We start from the raw sequence: 18,958 nt of genomic DNA, 5'->3' as shown, positions 1-18,958 counted from the left end.
CGCAAACGATCTAAGTGGAAGTCAGACGCCTAAAAACAGCGTAACGCTTGGGACGCACTATGCAGAACCCAACCCCAACTGCTCTCGGAAGAACGAAGCTGGGGAACCAATACAGCCTTGTGGCTTTCTTAGGCGCTTACAGTTTCTGGATTTGGGCTATGAAACGGCACGGAGCAGCACGTCGGAAACTACTTACGTTTTACAAAGTATAGTACTCATAACTACTAATTTTTACTATGCTTACGCTTTTAATATACACTCGAGTTAATATTAGGAGTTGATGAATTACTTCCCTCCACGTTTAATAAGCCGCGTTCTTTGAGTCATTTACTTTTTTTTTCTTTCAGGATGCGCATGGTAGCTGGGAGAGTTTGACAGTGCGCGTGACAGAACTCCGCGCGAGCACCTCGGCTTCATCCGGTAATTTTGTTGCTCTTACTTCTTGTGTCATTTGCTTTACGTGTAATTAAAGGGAAAGAAGCAGTCGTTTTATGTACGAATACAGCCGACCAGCGAAGCCCCTTAGAAATGGCACTTAAATGACTATGTGCCTGATCTTCCTGCTGGCCTTCATGAGGGTGGTAGGGTGGTGAGCGGGTGGGAGGAGCGTCTGCTGCGCTTGGTGGCGGGAACGACTGAGCAAGTGAGTGTGTGGTGCGCGCGGCTCAGCGTGAGCCTTTGGCCACCGCACCGGAAGCGCACACTTGTTGTTTTGCTCAGCGCGCTTGGTGCGCCCAGGGAGCTTCGAAGGCGATGGTGGGGTGCCGGCCTAAAAATATTCGCGCCTATAAAAACTAATACACTTATGCATTCCCGGCTTGCCTCAAACACGCTGTGGGGTTCTAGTGCTTAAGGCGGTCGTCAGCAGGCCCCAAGCCTGTAGTAGAACCCCAGCCGCAATGACCCACATCAGTGGGGCAAAACGCTGGAGGTCCATGTACTAAACTGTTGGGCCTATGTTGAGAACATCAGGTTGTCGAAATTTCCAAACCCCTCCCCCACGACGTCTCCTGTAATATTACACTAGTTTTGGGCCGTGAAACCCACAAATATTTATTATAACTGATCACCTCCCCCCCCCCCCCCCACTGCTACCATTCTTGCTCGAGGTAGAGAGAATATTAATGGCTTGTCACTGTGCACTATATTGTCACGGGGTCGGGATGTGGACGAATGGAGCACATTGCGAGTCGAAAAATAAATTGATTATTTGGGCGAACCTGTGCCCAGTAAATGGAAAGTCGGACTACAGTGGCAGTGGATTGATAGCGGCGAACGGAGCGTCGGCCGTCGATCAACAACTGACAAGCGGCGAAGTGCGTCGGCATTTATACTCTTGCCATCGAATGTTCTAGCGTTATCGCCGGTGGTGACGTAGGTTCTAGAATAATCTGCACAGTTCGTGGAGTGGGCGTGATCTTATCGAAATGATCTACTACAGTCTTGAAGCTTCTCGAAAACTGCAGGCGCGATTTGCGCTGAGAAATGTGTAATGTATTGGGGCGATAACAAAACTTGAGAAATGGAACGTGGCAATATTGTAGTATTTATCACGGATTCTATATTCATTTTTAGGACGAGCGTATTTGCAGAAAAGGCGTCTTTTCGCCGGACTGGTCACACGATATGGCTGCTTCGATGACGTGCGCTTAGTTTTTACGAACTGTATAATTACCGGTGTAAACAAAGACCACTACACGTTAATATTATCGATATTGCATGTCATGATCTGAAAGTTAAAGGGCATGCTTTCAGCCAAAATAAATTAAAAAACCACGAAATATTCGTGAAGCGCCACCTGTGAACTCAAAGTAGTTCAAACTTAGGGAATGAGAAAGAAGAACAGGTGAATTGGAACCGAGAAAAAAATGTTCCTAGAGGGGTACTTGTTGATTTGGCATGATCATGCGCGCTGTAATCTGACTTCACCGTTCGTTTCACGGCTATTCAGTGGATCTTCGACACAGTCGCGTGCAGCTATTCGGCGGAGTCAGTGAAGCAGTAGATGAAGTCTTTGTTTTTGTCTTATCGATTTTAACCTTGCACTTCCTGCTCACTTCTTTCAGCGGATGGTGCCCAGTCAAGCGACAGCTCCGACGGGTCCGAGACTGACCTGGTGAGACGTGATTCATTTCTCAGCGTCGCGTAAGAATGTGTGCTCGCATACCAGTTATTACATGCATCAGCTGTTACTGCAATGCTAAGGGTCGCCAAATAATCATGTAATGGGCACGTCACAACACTTAGCTTACCAGCTAGCTGAGTTGAGCAATGTGTGTAACTGATCAGCCGTGGTGCAACAGTGAGTCACGAAATGGCACTGAAATTATACGGGCACGAACATTTAATAAAGACCGAAGACGTGCCTTTTTTATTTCATCCATGTAACTTTTGCCTAAGTACCTTGTTAGACGACCATCATCGCATTTTGCTGGCTGACATACATACATACATACATACATACATACATACATACATACATACATACATGCATACATACATACATACGTACGTACGTACATACATACATACATACATACATACATACATACATACATACATACATACATACATACATACATACATACATGCATACATGCATACACACATGCATACATACATACATATATACATACATACATACTAAACACATACATACATGCATACATACGTACATACATACATACATACATACATACATATACATGCATACATACATGCATATATATATATATATATGTGCAAACATACATACATACATACATACATACATACATACATACATACATACATACATACATACATACATACATACATACATACATACATACATACATACATACATACATACATACATACATACATACATACATACATACATACATACATACATACATACATACATACATACATACATGCATACATACATACATACATACATACATACTGTTATGGCGTTTATTAGCAGGCACACAGCGAGTTACACAATGGCGACAGTAACGGGCAAGCACGGACTCCCAGTGCGAGCGGCGTCCTTTTTGGGTAGACCCACTGGAGAACACTTGAGAGTTTGACTCACTTCAGTGTTCGGCGGCTTCTCTACAACTACCCCGGGCTCGAAGAGGGAGCCGCCTGGTGACCTAACAGCTCGTCACTACGAGCAGATCATAGTAAGCCTTTAGGCTCTTCACGTTGACTATGTCGCGCCCGCGACAGCGCATGTCCGAAGATTGTTCAATTGGCTTGACAAGATAGTTGACTGGAGATGTGCGCTCGATCACATGATAGGGACCTTCAGATTTCGGGAGTAGTTTGGAAAAAAGGCCAGCTACAGAGGTCGGGATTGAGAGCCATACAAGGAAACCAGGAAGGAACGTGGGTTCAGAAGTGGCGGAGCCATCACGAATACTTTTTTGCTGCTCTTGCTCATGCGTCGTAAATGTCTTGGCCAGCTCGCGACACTCTCCAGCAAGCCTGGCTGTCTCAGAAATAGGTGCACACTCAGATGGATCCGGCGTGTACGGGAGTATCGTGTCGATGGTGTGTGACGAGTGCCTTCCGTACAGCAAGAAGAAAGGTGAAGAACTGGTCGTGCTCTGAGGGGCGGTGTTGAACGCGTAGGTGACGAAGGGCAGTATAGTATCCCAATTCGTGTGGTTGGCGGCGACGTACATCTAAAGCATGTCGCCGAGGGTGCGGTTAAAGCGTTCGGTCAGACCATTCGTCTGCGGGTGGTAAGCAGTTGTTTTGCGGTGGACAGAATGGCACTCCGTGAGAATGGCTTCGACGACTTCTGACAAGAAGAGACGGCCTCGATCGCTGAGAAGCTCCTGAGGTGGACCATGGCGCAGTATGAATCGATGCAGTAGGAACAACGCAACATCAGCGCAGTAGCCGCAGGGATAGCGGCGGTTTCGGCGTATCGCGTTAAATGATCTACGGCGACGATGGCCCAGCGGTTACCAGCCGACGTGAGAAGAAGTGGTCCATACAAATCGATACCTATGCGCCCAAACGGACGCTCACGGCAAGGACGGTTTGCGGCGTTGGCAAGCGAGGCAGGAGCGAACGAACTGCTGCACGTAGCGGTACATCCCGCGCCAGAAGTAGCGTTGTCGAATGTGATGGTAGGTTTTGAATACTCCAGAGTGCGCGCATTGCGGATCAGAATGGAAGAATCCACGTATCTCTAACCGCAGACTGCGGGGTATCACGAGTAACCACTGCCGGCCATCGGCGTCGTAATTGCATCGGTGTAGAAGGCCATCAAGGATGGCGAAATGGCGAGCTTGACGACGCAAGGCACACGTGAATGGCGTTGCGGATGGATCACAGAGCAAGTCGATGAGCAGGCCGATACAATTATCCTTTCGCTGTTCGGTAGCGATGATGTCAACATCAATGGCAGAAACAGCAGCCGAGGATACTGAGCAGAGCACATCACCTTCAGGCAGAGGGGAGCGCGAGAGGGCGTCGGCGTCAGCATGCTGGCGTCCGTTGCGGTACAGCACGCGGATGTCGTAGTTTTGTAAGCGAAGAGGCCAACGGGCGAGACGGCCTGAGGGATCATTCAATGATGAAAGCCAGCATAGTGCATGATGGTCGGTGACGACATCGAATGGGCGACCATACAAATAAGGTCGAAACTTTGTAGGGGCCCAGACGATCGCCAGGCACTCTTTCTCCGTGACGGTGTAGTTTGTCTCGGCTCTCGTGAGCGTACGGCTTGCATGTGCTACGACATATTCAGGGAATCCGGGTTTGCGCTGTGCCAGGAAAGCGCCGAGGCCTACGCCGCTGGCGTCTGTGTGCACCTCCGTCGGGGCCATAGGGTCGTAGTGGCGTAGAATGGGAAGAGACGTCAGCAAATGGCGCAGCTTCGCGAACGCGTCGTCGCACTCAGACGACCACGAATTGAGGGGCCCGTTACTTCCAAGGAGCTTCGTCAGCGGTGATATAATCGTAGCAAAGTTTCGTATGAAGCGTCGGAAGTACGAGCACAGGCCCACGAAACTACGCAGTTCTTTGACGGACGCAAGTTTGGGGAATTCAGCCACGGCCCGAAGCTTGGCTGGGTCAGGAAGAATGCCATCCTTAGACACGACGTACCCTAGGATGGTGAGTTGCCGTGCTGCAAAGCGGTACTTCTTCAGATTTAGTTGCAAGCCGCCATTGCTCACACGTGCGAAAACTTCTTTCAGACGTTCGAGATGCGTGGAGAAATCTGGGGCGAACACAACAACGTCATCGAGGTAACACAAGCACGTGTGCCAGTTCAAGTTTCGCAGAACGGTGTCCATCATGCGCTCAAAGGTCGCAGGTGCATTACATAGACCAAATGGCATGACGTTGAATTCGTACAAGCCGTCGGGTGTGATGAACGCAGTCTTCGGTGGAGCGTCATCAGCCATGGGTACTTGCCAGTACCCCGAGCGCAGATCGAGAGAAGAAAAAAATTCGGCTCTGTGAAGGCTGTCAATTGCGTCATCGACGCGCGGCAGTGGGTAAACATCCTTGCGAGTGATCTTGTTGAGCCGTCTGTAGTCCACACAGAACCGCAACGAACCATCTTTCTTCGCAACAAGAACAACAGGAGACGCCCATGGACTGTCCGAGGGCCGAATAACGTCGCGTCTGAGCATATCATCAACCTGCTCGTTAATTTCCTGAAGTTCAGCAGGCGACACGCGGTAGGGACGTTGCCGTAATGGTGGATGGGCACCAGTGTCGATACGATGTGTAACAGCGGATGCGCGACCGAGAGAACTTCGCCCGACATCGAAAGAAGAATGATATTCTCGCAGCAGGTCCAGAAGCTGGGAACGCTGTACCGACGTAAGATTGTCATCAATGTAGGGGCCAAAAACATCAGGAGATGATGAATCATAAGTGGAAACAGCGCTGATGGTACACGAACTGGGACAACGCGAGTCATCAGGTACGTCTAGGACTTGTGCGTTATCCACTGGTTCCACTCTGCCGAGACATTCCCCTCGAACCAAGGTAACAGTGTACGGGGATGGGTTGGTCACAAAAATAGCGGCATTGCTCTGCGCGATTTGCACTGTCGCGAAAGGTACTAGCAACCCTTTCTTTCGGCAAGCACGGTCGGATGGCGAAACGAGTGCATTTGTGTAGGAGAGTCCAGCGCAATTGAAGCCGGCTAACCGGCGTATCCGCAGGCAAAGCAGATGGGCCGGTTGTCGGGTGTGCGCCATCGGTTCGCTGGGGTAGGTAGGTCTTGTCCATGACGCAAGAGCCGATAGACGGAACGGTGGCTGGAAAGGCTGCAGGGGGTGCTGGAGCTGAGTCTGAGAGGTCACGTCAACATACGTAGCCGGCATACCCGCTGCAAAGGATGGAGGTCGAGCGGCAGCTTCGGCGTAAGTCAGTGGGGCGGGCGGTTGAACGACTGGAGGCGGCCTGGCCACCACTTGGGCGTACCTTGGGGGCACAGGGGCCGGAAGCTGTTGTGGTTGGTACGCAGGCATGACCTCCGCTATTTCCTGCTCAATCGCTCGGCGGATGGGTGGAAGAATGGTAGTGGCTGATTGTTGACCAGCCGGTGGGTGGGCAAAGGGCAGGAGAGAGAACTGTTGCGCAATTTCCTCACGTACGAAGTACTTGAGGTCTGCCAGCAGTGCCACCTGATCACAGCTCGCCTCCAAGCCTGCAAGCCCTGCATCTCGTGGTGTGGAGCGACGGGTCATCGAACGCTGCCGGCGGAGCTCCTCGTAGCTCTGGCACAGCGTGATGACCTCAGCTACTGTGCCTGGATTTTTGGCAAGCAGCATCGTGAAGGCATCATCGCCTATGCCCTTCATGACGTTCCGGATCTTGTCTGATTTGGACATGCTGTCGTTGTGTTTCTTGCACAGGTCCAGGACATCTTCTATGTAACTGGTGAATGATTCACCGGCCTGCTGAGCAAGTTCGCGTAAGCGCTGCTCGGCTTGCAGCTTACGAACGGCAGGGCGGCCAAAAACGTTGGTGATAGTGGTCTTGAAATCGAACCAGGTTGCGAAATCGGACGCGTGGTTGTTGTACCACAAGCCTGCAACGCCCGCAAGGTAGAACACCAAGTTTGTCAACTTGCCGTCCTCGTCAAATTTGTTTGGGACGCTCACGCGCTCGTAAATGGCGAGCCAGTCCTCCACGTAAGTGCCATCGGCGCCCGTAAAGATGGGTGGATCTCGGATCCTGGAGACACCGGGACAAGGGGGAGGCTTGGGAGGAGGCGTTTGCTGAGAGGCGTCGTGGGACATGGTAGATTGCAGGGTACGTGAGCGCAGTTCCAAGGGCATCGAAGAGGATCGTAGCACTCTCCACCAATTTGTTATGGCGTTTATTAGCAGGCACACAGCGAGTATACAAAATGGCGACAGTAACGGCCAAGCACGGGCTCCCAGCGCGAGCGGCGTCCTTTTTGGGTAGACCCACTGGAGAACACTTGAGAGCTTGACCCACTTCAGTGTTCGCCGGCATCTCTACCATACATACATACACATACATACATACACATACATGCATATATACATACAATCATACACACACATACATACATACACATGCATACATACACATACATACATATATACATACAATCATACACACACATACATACATACATACGTACATACTTACATACATACATACTTACTTACTTACTTACTTACTTACTTACATACATACATACATACATACATACATACATACATACATACATATATACATACATACATACATACATACATACATACATACATACATACATACATACATTCATACATACATACATACATACATACATACATACATACATACATACATACATACATACATACATACATACATACATACATACATACATACATACATACATACATACATACATACATACATACATACATACATACATACATACTCCCGCGCGTTGTGGAACAATGAAAAATTCGCAGTGTGCGCATTAACTAAAAGCCGAATTCTCCTGTCTCTCAGTCTCAATTAGCAGCCATTGGCATGTGTATTGAGCAATATCTGTCAAGAAAGGGTTGCTAGATTATACTCGCTAGGCGTAACCTCCTTGGTTTTAGAAAGGTTTAGCGAGCGTTGGGCCACAGTTTCATGAATGCAGTGAAGTAGTATATACCATGAACGCAAGGTGGTTAAAGGTGGGAAGTAGACACGAAGCGCAAGCCGTAAGGAAGTGTGCGTGTGCCACCTCTCGTTTAGTCCTTGGAATGTCCGCTCGATGGCGGTGCTTCTATATGCGGAATATATGATGAAAAGATGCCAGATGATGGTACTTGGAGTGTTGAATAGGTGGACGAACGGACACACAGACAGATGCATGGATGGATGCACGGATGGCTGCACGGACGGATGGACGCATGGATGGACGCAGGGGTGGATGCATGGACAAACGCAGGGATGGATGTATTGATGGACGTGCGGACGCACGAACAGATGCATGCACGGACGGGTGGATAGACGCATGGACGGTCTCACAGATGGACGCATGGATGGACGGAAGCAAGAACGAATGGACGGCTTTATGCTTCGTCCCACTCTCCATCATTCACCCCGTGAATATGCTGCGATTTGTTTTTACAATGCCACTGACGCAAATGACCTGGTTAGCACGAACGCGTCTTGTATGCTTACCTTTTGTCGGGAGGCGCCGCCATTCACGAGTGGTACGGCGGATTACTACACTGAACAACGGCGGCAGCATCTCCGCGCGGCGCGGTGCAGTGAGAACTGCGTACGGATGGCACTGCCACCTGGGATTAGTTCCTGCAACACTGCAGTAGCCGATTGCAGGCGACAGGTTGCCGAAGCGCACTGCACGTCAAGGTTTGTGAGCCCGACCGCGTCCCAGCCCAGTGGGTTCGTGGTGCGACCTCGTCAGACGCCCGAATGAATGCCCAGCATGTTTGCCCCCGAAAACGGAACGAAATCAAACAGAAAGACTCACCGTAAATGTGGCAGTGGGTGTAAACGTGAGGGCATCCACGTCGAATGATGTCATAACTGGCCCAATAGTATTGCACGCTGAGAAAGTTCTATTCCTTAATAGCTCAACCCTGCGGACCCGCCGGCCACGGGTTTGGACTCCTGCCGTGGCAGCCGACTTTTCAATGGAGGCGAAAATGCTTTGCGTTCATGTGTTTACATTAGAGCGTACGTTGAACAACTTCGTTGTTGAATTTTTCGCATACCTCCACTACGGCATTTTTGTAGTAATCGCGTGGTAATTTTGGAACGTCGATTCCGACTATTATTATTACCGCTGATCATTATTCAGTGGAAGAAACGTTTTGCGGTCGTGATATAGAGAATCCTTGAAAATAGTGATTCATCTTTTTGCTTCATTTTCCATGGCAATTTATTACATTTTAGGCTGCCTGATCATTCTTATTTATTGCATTCTTGTTTACTATAATGATTGTTTCGAAAATATTTTTTACTGTGGTTCTTGTAGTTCTGACACGATGTTCTCGCTGTTAATTTGCTTTTATTGCTTTAGAGGGACAATACCAGTGAAAGTTCCAGCAGCGACGCCAGCGACGCTACGTCCACAATATTGTCCATTGGCCCATCACACTCCAACACGTCACTTTCCAGTGCCAGTAAGTTACAAGTATCAAGTGCGTAGTGAATTATATAGTACATTGTAACATAATATAGTGTATCGTCATACAAGGTGTAACATAGAGTTGGGTAGTACTAATCGATATATGAAACCTAAGTTTGTAAAATACTCCAGGTATAGTGTGTGATCCATGGTACATCGTGAGCGCCATAGCTAAGTCACACTGGTCGCTGCTCGTGCAAGCACTCCATCGGTTCGCTGGTAGGTACGCTCTTCACTGTGCTCACTCACCACTGGTTCACTGGTAGGTACGCTAACCAAGCCTTCACACCAGGCTTGCAATATAAAACTATTAAGTCCTAATGACATAAAGATGCAATATCAGCAATTGTATGTGTGAGTGCACCAAATGTACCTGAGCGTTTCCTTCATTGCGATTCTTTTATTATTTTTTTATTTATGCCACTTGTGGATTCAAGTGTTAGACGTCCCCCCGGCACTGTACAGGGATCCTTTCTGCGTTCAGAATTGACTTTAATATTTTACAATGTTTAGTCCATAACGAATGCAGCAAAAGTATTTATTTATTTATTTATTTATTTATTTATTTATTTATTTATTTATTTATTTATTTATTTATTTATTTATAACAACTCGGCTTCTGACCCGCAGGTCGCGGGTTCAAATCCCGGCTGCGGCGGCTGCATTTCCGATGGATGCGGAAAGGTTGTAGGCCCATGTTCTCAGGTTTGGGTGCACGTTAAAGAACCCCAGGTGGTCACAATTTCCGGAGCCCTCCACTACGGCGTCTCTCATAATCATATGGTGGTTTTGGGACGTTAAACCCCACATATCCTATTTATTTATTTTATTTATTTAGTACTGAATTAAGAGACCTGGGGTGCGGCCCAGCCGGTGACCACCACCGGTAACGCACTCCCTCACCAGAAAAAAGTTTGGCTTCCCTGGTGCAGTATCTGACCACTACCTCCCACATGCATACGTCAATTAACTCACGGCCCTCACACCCCAGCGGCTGCGAAGCAACTGACCACGGCGGCGGTCAGATCTGCAACGTAGTACAGGGTGCTAAGAATCTCTGGCTATAGACAGGCCGCCATTGGAGTCTGAGCTTGGCAATGTTTAACTCTAGAACCTCATCTAGTGAGGCAAGTCTAGCTGTACTGTTCAGTGAGCTAGAGGGTGTTAAATGGGATGTAATATGGTTGAGTGGGGCTAGGAGGAGAAATGAAACCTATGAAGTGGTAAATAATGGACTCGTTTTTTTGCTATTGTGAGAAGGCTGACAGAAGAAAACTGGGCGTGGGGTTCCCTATCCATAGAAATATAGCTGGCAACATAGAAGAATACTATAGCATAAATGAAAGGGTGGTAGGTATTGTAATTAAACTCGATAAGACATACAAGATGAAAATGGTACAGGCTTGCGCGCCTACATCCAGCCATACTGACGCGTCAGTTGAAAGCTTCTATGAAGATGATGATGAATAAACTTTATTTTCGTATCCCGCATGCTTGTGGTCCTGGCTAGACCGCACAAGGAGGTACCGGGAGACCTTGTCTCTGTACAGCCTCCCTAGCCTGCTGGATAGCCCATTTTTTGTCTTGAACCTCCGAGCTGAGCAGCACAAGTCGACACTGCTCCCGGAGGCCCTCAGAAGAACTTGTTGATAAGCTGGCGCATTCCCATAATATATGTTTGTAAGACGCCTTTTCTGTTACACATAGCGTACATATATTGTCCAGGTATAAGCTTGGGTAGCTCCTGTGGAGGTGCACAGGGTTCGGGTAGCAGTTCGTCTGTAGCTGTCGGTATTCCCATGCTTCTTGCCTGTTTAGACTCGGTTCTATGACGACGTGGCATTGTTAATGAATTAGGCAAAAACACAGTACACAATACTGGTGGGAGACTTCAATGCAAAGGTAAGGAAGAAGCAGGCGGGAGACCAGGCAGTAGGGATTGCGGCATCGCTACTAGAAATACCAGATGGGAGCTACTAGTAGAATTAGCAGAACACAATAATTTACGGATGTTGAGTACCTGCTACCCAAAAAAGAGGGAAACGTGAGTGGACTAGGAGGAGCCCTATTGATGAAAGTAAGAGCGAAATTTACTTTATACTGAGTGTGCACCCAGCCATTGTGCAGGATGGGGAAGTGCTTGGAAAAGTACGATGCAGTGATCATAGAATGGTATGGTCTCAACAATCGACCTCATTCACAGTATTAAATGCTCGGAATACAACCAACCACTACACATAGCCTTCATAGATTACGACAAGGCGTTTGATTCAGTAGAAATGTCAGCAGTCGTGTAGACACCGCGGGATCAGGGCATCTACGAAGCATATATAAACATTCTGGAAGAAATATGCAGGAAAACAACTACCACTATAGTGTTCCATAAGAAAAGCAACACAATACCAATCAAGAAGGGTGTAAGGCAGGGGGATACAATCTCGCCGATGCTATTTACCGCGTGCTTATAGGAGGTTTTCAAATGACTATAATGGGAAGAGATAGGGATAAGAGTTATAGAGAGTACCTCAGTAACAAGTGCTTTGCCGATGACATTGCGTTTCTGAGTAACTGAGGAGACGAATTGCAACTCATGCTTACGGAGTTAGGTAAGGTGATCAGAAAGGTAGGTCTTAAAATTAAGTTGCAGAAAACTAAAGTTATGTACAACGACCTCGGAAGAGAACAGCGCTTCGAGATAGCTAATAGTGCACTTGAAATTGTAGAAGACTGTCTACTTAAGACAGGTAATAACTGTGGAACCGAACCACGAGATGGAAGTAACTAGAAGAATAGGAATGGGGTGGAGCACCTTTGGCAAGCACTCTCAAATCATGACTGGTAGATTGCCACTATTTCTCAAGAGGAAGATATATAACGGCTGCATCTTGCCTGAACTTAGCTATGGAGCAGAAAGACGGAGACTTACAAAGAAGGTACAGCTTAAACTGAGGACAACACAGCGAGCGATGGAAAGGAAACTGATAGGTGTAACCTTAAAACACAAGAAGAGAGTGGAGTGGATCAAGGAACCAACCGGGGATAAGGATGTCATAGTTGAAATCAAGAAGAGGAAATGGACATGGGCTGAACATGTAGCGCGTAGGAGGGATAACCACTGTTCATTAAGCGTAACGGACTGGATTCCCAGCGAAGGCAAGCGGGTTATGGGGAGACAGAATGTTAGGTGGGCAGATAAGATTGGGAAGTTTGTGGGTATAAAGTGGCAGCAAGCACGGAAACGAGTTGACTGCTCGAACATGGGAGAGGCCTTTGTCCTGCAGTGGCCATAGTTTCGCTGATGATGATGATCATTTATTTATTTATTTAAGAATGAAATATAACATCACCTTGGATATACATGACTTTCTGTGTGCTTCAGATGCTGCCTAAAAAAACGTAAACACACAGTCAATTTATCAATTATTCATTTCAGTTTGTACATAGAAACAGTAAAAAGTAAGAGAAGACAGTGAATGTTAAATCACTTGATGAGCTTTTCAGTCTTTACATGTCAGCTGTAGGCGCTAGACGGAAGGGGCACCATACGGAATTACACAAATCACTATGCACTTACAAAAACGGAAAGATGTTTAACCGAAAGACACGTGTATCGTCATTGGATTCTAAGTAGCTGTAAAGCAAAATGCAGATTAGCACATATTACGTTAACAGGAAAAGAATAGATATTACTGAAGCATATATTGCTGTATAATGCTTTCGAGGACGAAGGTGCACATCTGAAGTATTTATGTTCCGACGCCCATAAATTCAGACATTCGCTAATTTTGGCACACTATTAAACGCACGAAAACCCATGACCGGTCCTTCAGTTTGGTAATATATTACTGCTTTGTTCTCTGATGTCATACGATGAGCAGAGAATCGAACAATTTTAGAAAACCGTTTTGTCTCGTCATTGTCTTGTAATATTTTGCAAAGTAGCTTTGTTCCTTCCCCGTTGAAATTATGAACATTCTGCAACAGTTACACACGGCTCGCACATTCATTCTGCGCGAGAGGCTAGGTACACTCACGCTAATGCTCGTTCTTCTCCCCCAGGCACCAGCGGCATCACCATCAGCAGCGACCTGAGCAGCAGCTCGAGCAGCAGCCAGTCTTCCGACGAGTGGTCGACGCGCTCGCCACCGCGCAAGGTGCGCTATACCCATAAGCACTTTTCATGTATTTTCGCCACGATTATTATTTGTAATCGCGCATGCACAGAATGAACCGAATAAACCTTTAATCAGGCAAGTAACTCGATCGTCATACCGCATACTATTGGTGTTGTAATGTACTTAGTTGGTTAATTCAGTCAGTGGCATTGAAGGCGCGGAAAGAATCTTCCGGCATAGCATAATGCTCCCTACCAATGTAGGCACTGAAGTAGTTTCGATTTGGAAGCTAGAATATGCGAGGCTTTTTGCGCAAAGAATGAAGGGTACAAACATGATAACGCTCGGAATTTTGTCGCCCGCGTGACTGCCAAAGTTCACTCATCAGGGCTTTGCCGTAGTCGTCCACTCCCATCTATGTCTACTACAAAATCATTACCAATAAGGTAACTTGATAAAGTTCATTAAGTAGTCATATATTTTGTTTGATTTACTCTTGACACTTGTGCTTGGGAGATTTCCGTGTGGACTGGCATGGAGACCACATCTCCAACTTGGCAGTCCAGACTCTAGAAAAAAATGACGGCATATCAACGGGGTTATTGGTGAAGAGTGGGGCGAAGCTCTTGATATATAAGACACCTCGTTCCACACCTCAAATGAAACTCCTGAGAAACATTTCATTGAAATGTCATTTATTACATCCGGTTTTAGTTTTGTTTTCATTATGACCGCCTTATGGTCGGTGATATCCACCGAGAGCGGTCCTTGCACTGGTTGTACGTTAAAGTTTACAAACACGATGTCCATGCACGTTCCCCGGATGCTCTTTTTGTGATAGTGGTTATCGAACAAGATGCACCTGTGTCCGTACCTGCTCGTCATGTATTGCATCAACAAATTTTTGTGCGGGTCTGATACGTCGACGTTGAAGCCGCCGACGAGCAGGAACAGTCTTGACCTGTAGTATATGCTCATATGGATGACCTTTTTGACGTCTTCGATTGGAAGATTTGGCGCCAGGTACAGCTTCTCGTGCGGCCTGGCGCCGCTGCCGCTTCGCTTCGGCCTCGCGCGCTCGTACATCGGAATCTTGTCGGTGCCGCCGTGCGGCTTCACGGCACGCTTTTGCTTCGCACACCCGCACATTGGGACCTTCTTTGAGCACGAGCCGCCGCCACCATGCGCGCATGCCGCTCAGCAGCTTTGTCCATCCGCCCACCATCTGAATGCGCGCGCGCGCCATAACGGAACTTTGGATGAATGGATAGATTGCATTGATTGATATGGCTGTACCATTTAGATCAGGCGGTGGCTAACGCCACCAAGCCGTAATACTTAGTGAACCAAAAACTAGATTTTTTTTCCTCTAAATAGTGGGGTTGAGGACTGGTACTTTGCAGAAAAGGGTTTAATTTTCACTCGTGCCTTGACTTTAGCCACCAATCAGATAACCTCCTTCTACTTAATTCTACCCGCTCAAAGTCTATTTTGCCTTCCCTGTCTCTAAACCCCAGTGCTTTGAAAAACTCTGCGCTATCATCCTGAACTATAGGGTGAAGCCCTTCACAGAACATTATCAAGTGTTCGGCAGTTTACTCCTACTCTCCACACGCACTGCATACCATGTCTACCAATTCGTATTTGGCCCGATATGTCTTGGTTCGCAATACTCCAGTCCTGGCCTCAAACAGTAAAGAACTACCCCGAGTATTATCATAGATCCTTTCTTTGGCAATTTCCTGCTATAGCTTTAAACTTGAAAGTCGCGGGAAAGTGGAATGAGAGAGAGAGAGCAAGCACGTTGGTCGCCGCTGGCTGGAGGCGTCGCCCTAGAGCTGGAAGTGATTGCGGTACTACGAAAGTTCGATATAATTCTAGGGTGGACTTTTTAATCATGCCGATTCTCCACATATCGGTCTTAGCTACCTTCACCTTCTTCTTAACCGATAAGTCTTTTTGGTTTGTCCCCCTGCTGTTTTCTAAGTATTTACCAGTAATTTTGCTGGTTCGTTTCCTCCATTTTGTATCGACATTCCTCAACTTCAAGTAGCTGAATACCTTCCTATCCCAACGCTCCTCCCCCATTTCTCGCAGTCGCTTCTCAAATTTTATTTTGCTGCTAGCTTCTTTGTCTTCAAATGATGTCCACCCGATATCACCTTGTACTCCCTGATTTGGTGTATTCCCGTGAGCTCCTATAGGGCAAACCTACATATTCCACATTGATTCATTTGTAATCTTGTTTCAACTTGTGATCTCATGCACAAGATCGCATTGCCGAGCGTCAGACCAGGAACCATGGCCCCTTTCTATATTCCTCTCACAACATCGTACCTATTGTATTTCCGCAGTGCCCTGTTTTTCATCACTGCTGCATTCCTGTTACCTTTAGTCGTCACGTATATTTCGTGTTCCTTTAGGTACTCGGTCCCATTGCTTATCCATACGCCCAGATATTTTTACTTATCTGTTATCTCTAGCTTGACCTCCTGTATTCTAAACTGACTACCTTCATTATTATTAAAAATCATGACTGCTGATTTTTCCTTACTGAATCTGAAATATAACCTATCTCCCTCATTACCGCAGATGTCCATCAATCTCTGCAAATCTTACTTGTTGTCGGTCCTTAGCACTATATCATCTCCGTACATCAATGCTGGTAGTGCCTGTTTAATGAAGTTTCTTTGTTTGACGAAAGAGAGGTTGAAGCCAAGTCCACTCCCCTCTAATTTGGCCTCTAATCCTTGTAGGTAAATCATGAATAGGAAGGGGGACAGAGGACACCCCTGCCTAAGCCTCGGTTTGACCTCTGTGGGCCTGGATACCTGTTTTCCCACTTTATAACTACCTTGTTACCTTTATAGATATCCTTTAAAAGATTAGTGACTCTATCTTCCACACCTCGTGTGTCCAGTATTCCCCACAAGTCCTCTTGAACCACGCTATCGTACGCTCTCTTGATATCCAAAGATGCTAACCACAGGGGCCTGTGTTCTTTTTCTGCCGTTTTGATGCACTGCGTCAGTGAGAACAGATTGTCTTCCAACCTCCTGTGCTTCCGAAACCCACTCTGTAGTTCCCCCAGCACCCCACATCCTCTATCTATGTCTGCAGTCTTTCTTTTATAACCTACATCGGCAGCCTGTAGACCACTGATGTCACCTTTATTTTACTATAGAGCGCCACCTGGTGTACGGCGCCGCTGAAGAACACGCGATCGTCGTCGTGCGATCGCCTCTTTCCTTCCGTGCGTGTGACGTGGTTCCTTGTTTCATAAAACTGACCTTTATTAGTTATCACACTACAAGGAATGACCTCTAGTATAGTGTGATTTGCATTTTTCAACGTATATGCATTTCGTTATTTGTACAAGTACCGCCCTCTACTGCCGGTTCCAGAACTAACGAGAGGTGTCTACATACGACGGGACGATCAGCACACGCCTTAAAGAGCTTCGTCCCTAAAATCCGCCTGAAAACGAAAACCAATTATATATTTCTAGTACTGGATGCTCTCCCAGGACCTATATAACACCAGGCATCTAAACTAATTTTTGTGTACTTGTATAGCATTCAAGGTTTATTTTTTGTTTTCTAAAGTGTTCAATACATTCTCTTCATTTGCACTTTGTTCTTTTTTACGTGCTGTCGAAGTAATTTTTTTTCTTTTATTCTAAACCGAGGGTCCCACTGCAGTCACTTTGGTCTTTGTGACGTTTGTCTGCTTAATAATATTGACGAACCTTTGTATCTTGAGTGAATAATAAACTGAAACTGAAACAGAAATAGACGGAATCCAAATAGCTGTTATGTAGAAAATTCACGATTGCGCTGAAAGATCGGGTGCTAGCAAGAGTATCAGCGATAGCGAAGACAGGTCAATTGTACGCCGTGTGTGAACCAATAAACAAGGCAAAAGTTGAGACTTGAAAAGGCATTAGTTAACGCAGAGTGCTGATGTAGCCAGCGTTTTGACAGGGGCTCTCTTATTTTTCCCTTGAAAAAATAATAGAACCACTTATCGGCTCCAATAACAACCCGTGTTCAATCCTGACGGATAGAAATTATTATTGGGATAAGACTTGCGTAAGATTCGGTGTTTGTTTGCGATCTCGGAGGAATACTGCGGAATATGGCACATTTCAGAATCAAAGTCGGAGGGAGCCGACAAAGTAGCTCAATACACAGGCTTTTCAAGGTGCTGAGGAGTAAAGGTACAAACCTTACTCTGGCCTATACGGTATTCACGCTCAAGAGGAAAAACTATTCTACGTGCCACGGAGATATTTTAAAATATCTAATAACAATAACACTTGAAAACCATTTCAATACTTACACACGTACCTTAGGCCCGAGGACTGAAAAAAGGCAATTTTTAGCGCTAATTTATTTGTTCAACGCAACTGTAATGAAATTAAGCAGGTAATGAAGTGAAAGAAGGTATAGGCGATGTGAATTGCACTTTTTTGAGTGTATTGGGATGTGATGTTTATGCGAAGAAGGTAAACTGGGCAAGAAAACAGCTGTCACAGACAGCGGCCGAACATGCAAAACCTGAAGATAGAATAACAATAATAATAATAATAATAATAATATCAATAATATAATGTAATATTAATAATAATAATAATTCAATCATTTATTTACCATTTCCTAGAACAACCATGAAGTCTTAGAGCAGGCGCGCGCGAAAATAAAACGATACAAATAATCTATACAATACAGACGCTCTTCCGAAAATTCAAATAAAAAGGACTAAAAACATTTGGACAAACAGAAATCAGCGCAAAATGGGAAGAGTAAAAGACAAGACAACAATTATTGAATGGGAGTCACAAATAAAGGGGCACATATTCAAATATGTTGAAACGTTCCGGAAAGCAGGAACAGGGAAGAATATCCACATTGTGAAAAAATTTGTTAGGACAGTACCGAGCTGAGATATAAACAATGACAGTGGACAGTGAAAAAAAAAGGATAATAAAATTCAACATTACAGAGACTTTGTATTCTGGGAACTGTAGAGTGTCGAAGTAGTAGGCAGGTTTTTGGCAGTAGTTGCCAGGAAAGTTGTTGGCAGTATTTCATCATTCGCGCACGCGAAATCCAAAAATTAAGACAACTCAGAAGAAAAGAGAAAGAATCATGCCGTGAACTAGGTCGTAAAGAAATAATAGGTCAGCGCGATTTCGTCGGCAGTG

The 18,958-nt window shown here is 46.2% G+C and overlaps 1 protein-coding gene across 2 annotated transcripts in view; it reads left to right on the top strand.

Moving 5' to 3' along the window:
* LOC142803223 (uncharacterized) overlaps positions 1 to 18,958 on the top strand; it is a 40,496-nt gene that overhangs the window by 12,004 nt on the left and 9,534 nt on the right. For both annotated transcript variants that reach the window (XM_075888325.1, XM_075888326.1), the window contains 4 exons: positions 348 to 420; positions 2,067 to 2,116; positions 9,530 to 9,632; positions 13,697 to 13,791. In XM_075888325.1, the coding sequence (XP_075744440.1) occupies positions 348 to 420; positions 2,067 to 2,116; positions 9,530 to 9,632; positions 13,697 to 13,791 (321 nt within the window). The remainder of the gene's footprint in view (positions 1 to 347; positions 421 to 2,066; positions 2,117 to 9,529; positions 9,633 to 13,696; positions 13,792 to 18,958) is intronic.

The sequence above is a fragment of the Rhipicephalus microplus genome, chromosome 3 (genome assembly GCF_043290135.1).
Source record: "Rhipicephalus microplus isolate Deutch F79 chromosome 3, USDA_Rmic, whole genome shotgun sequence".
Taxonomy (NCBI): domain Eukaryota; kingdom Metazoa; phylum Arthropoda; class Arachnida; order Ixodida; family Ixodidae; genus Rhipicephalus; species Rhipicephalus microplus.
This window is presented reverse-complemented; position numbering and strand designations above follow the sequence as displayed.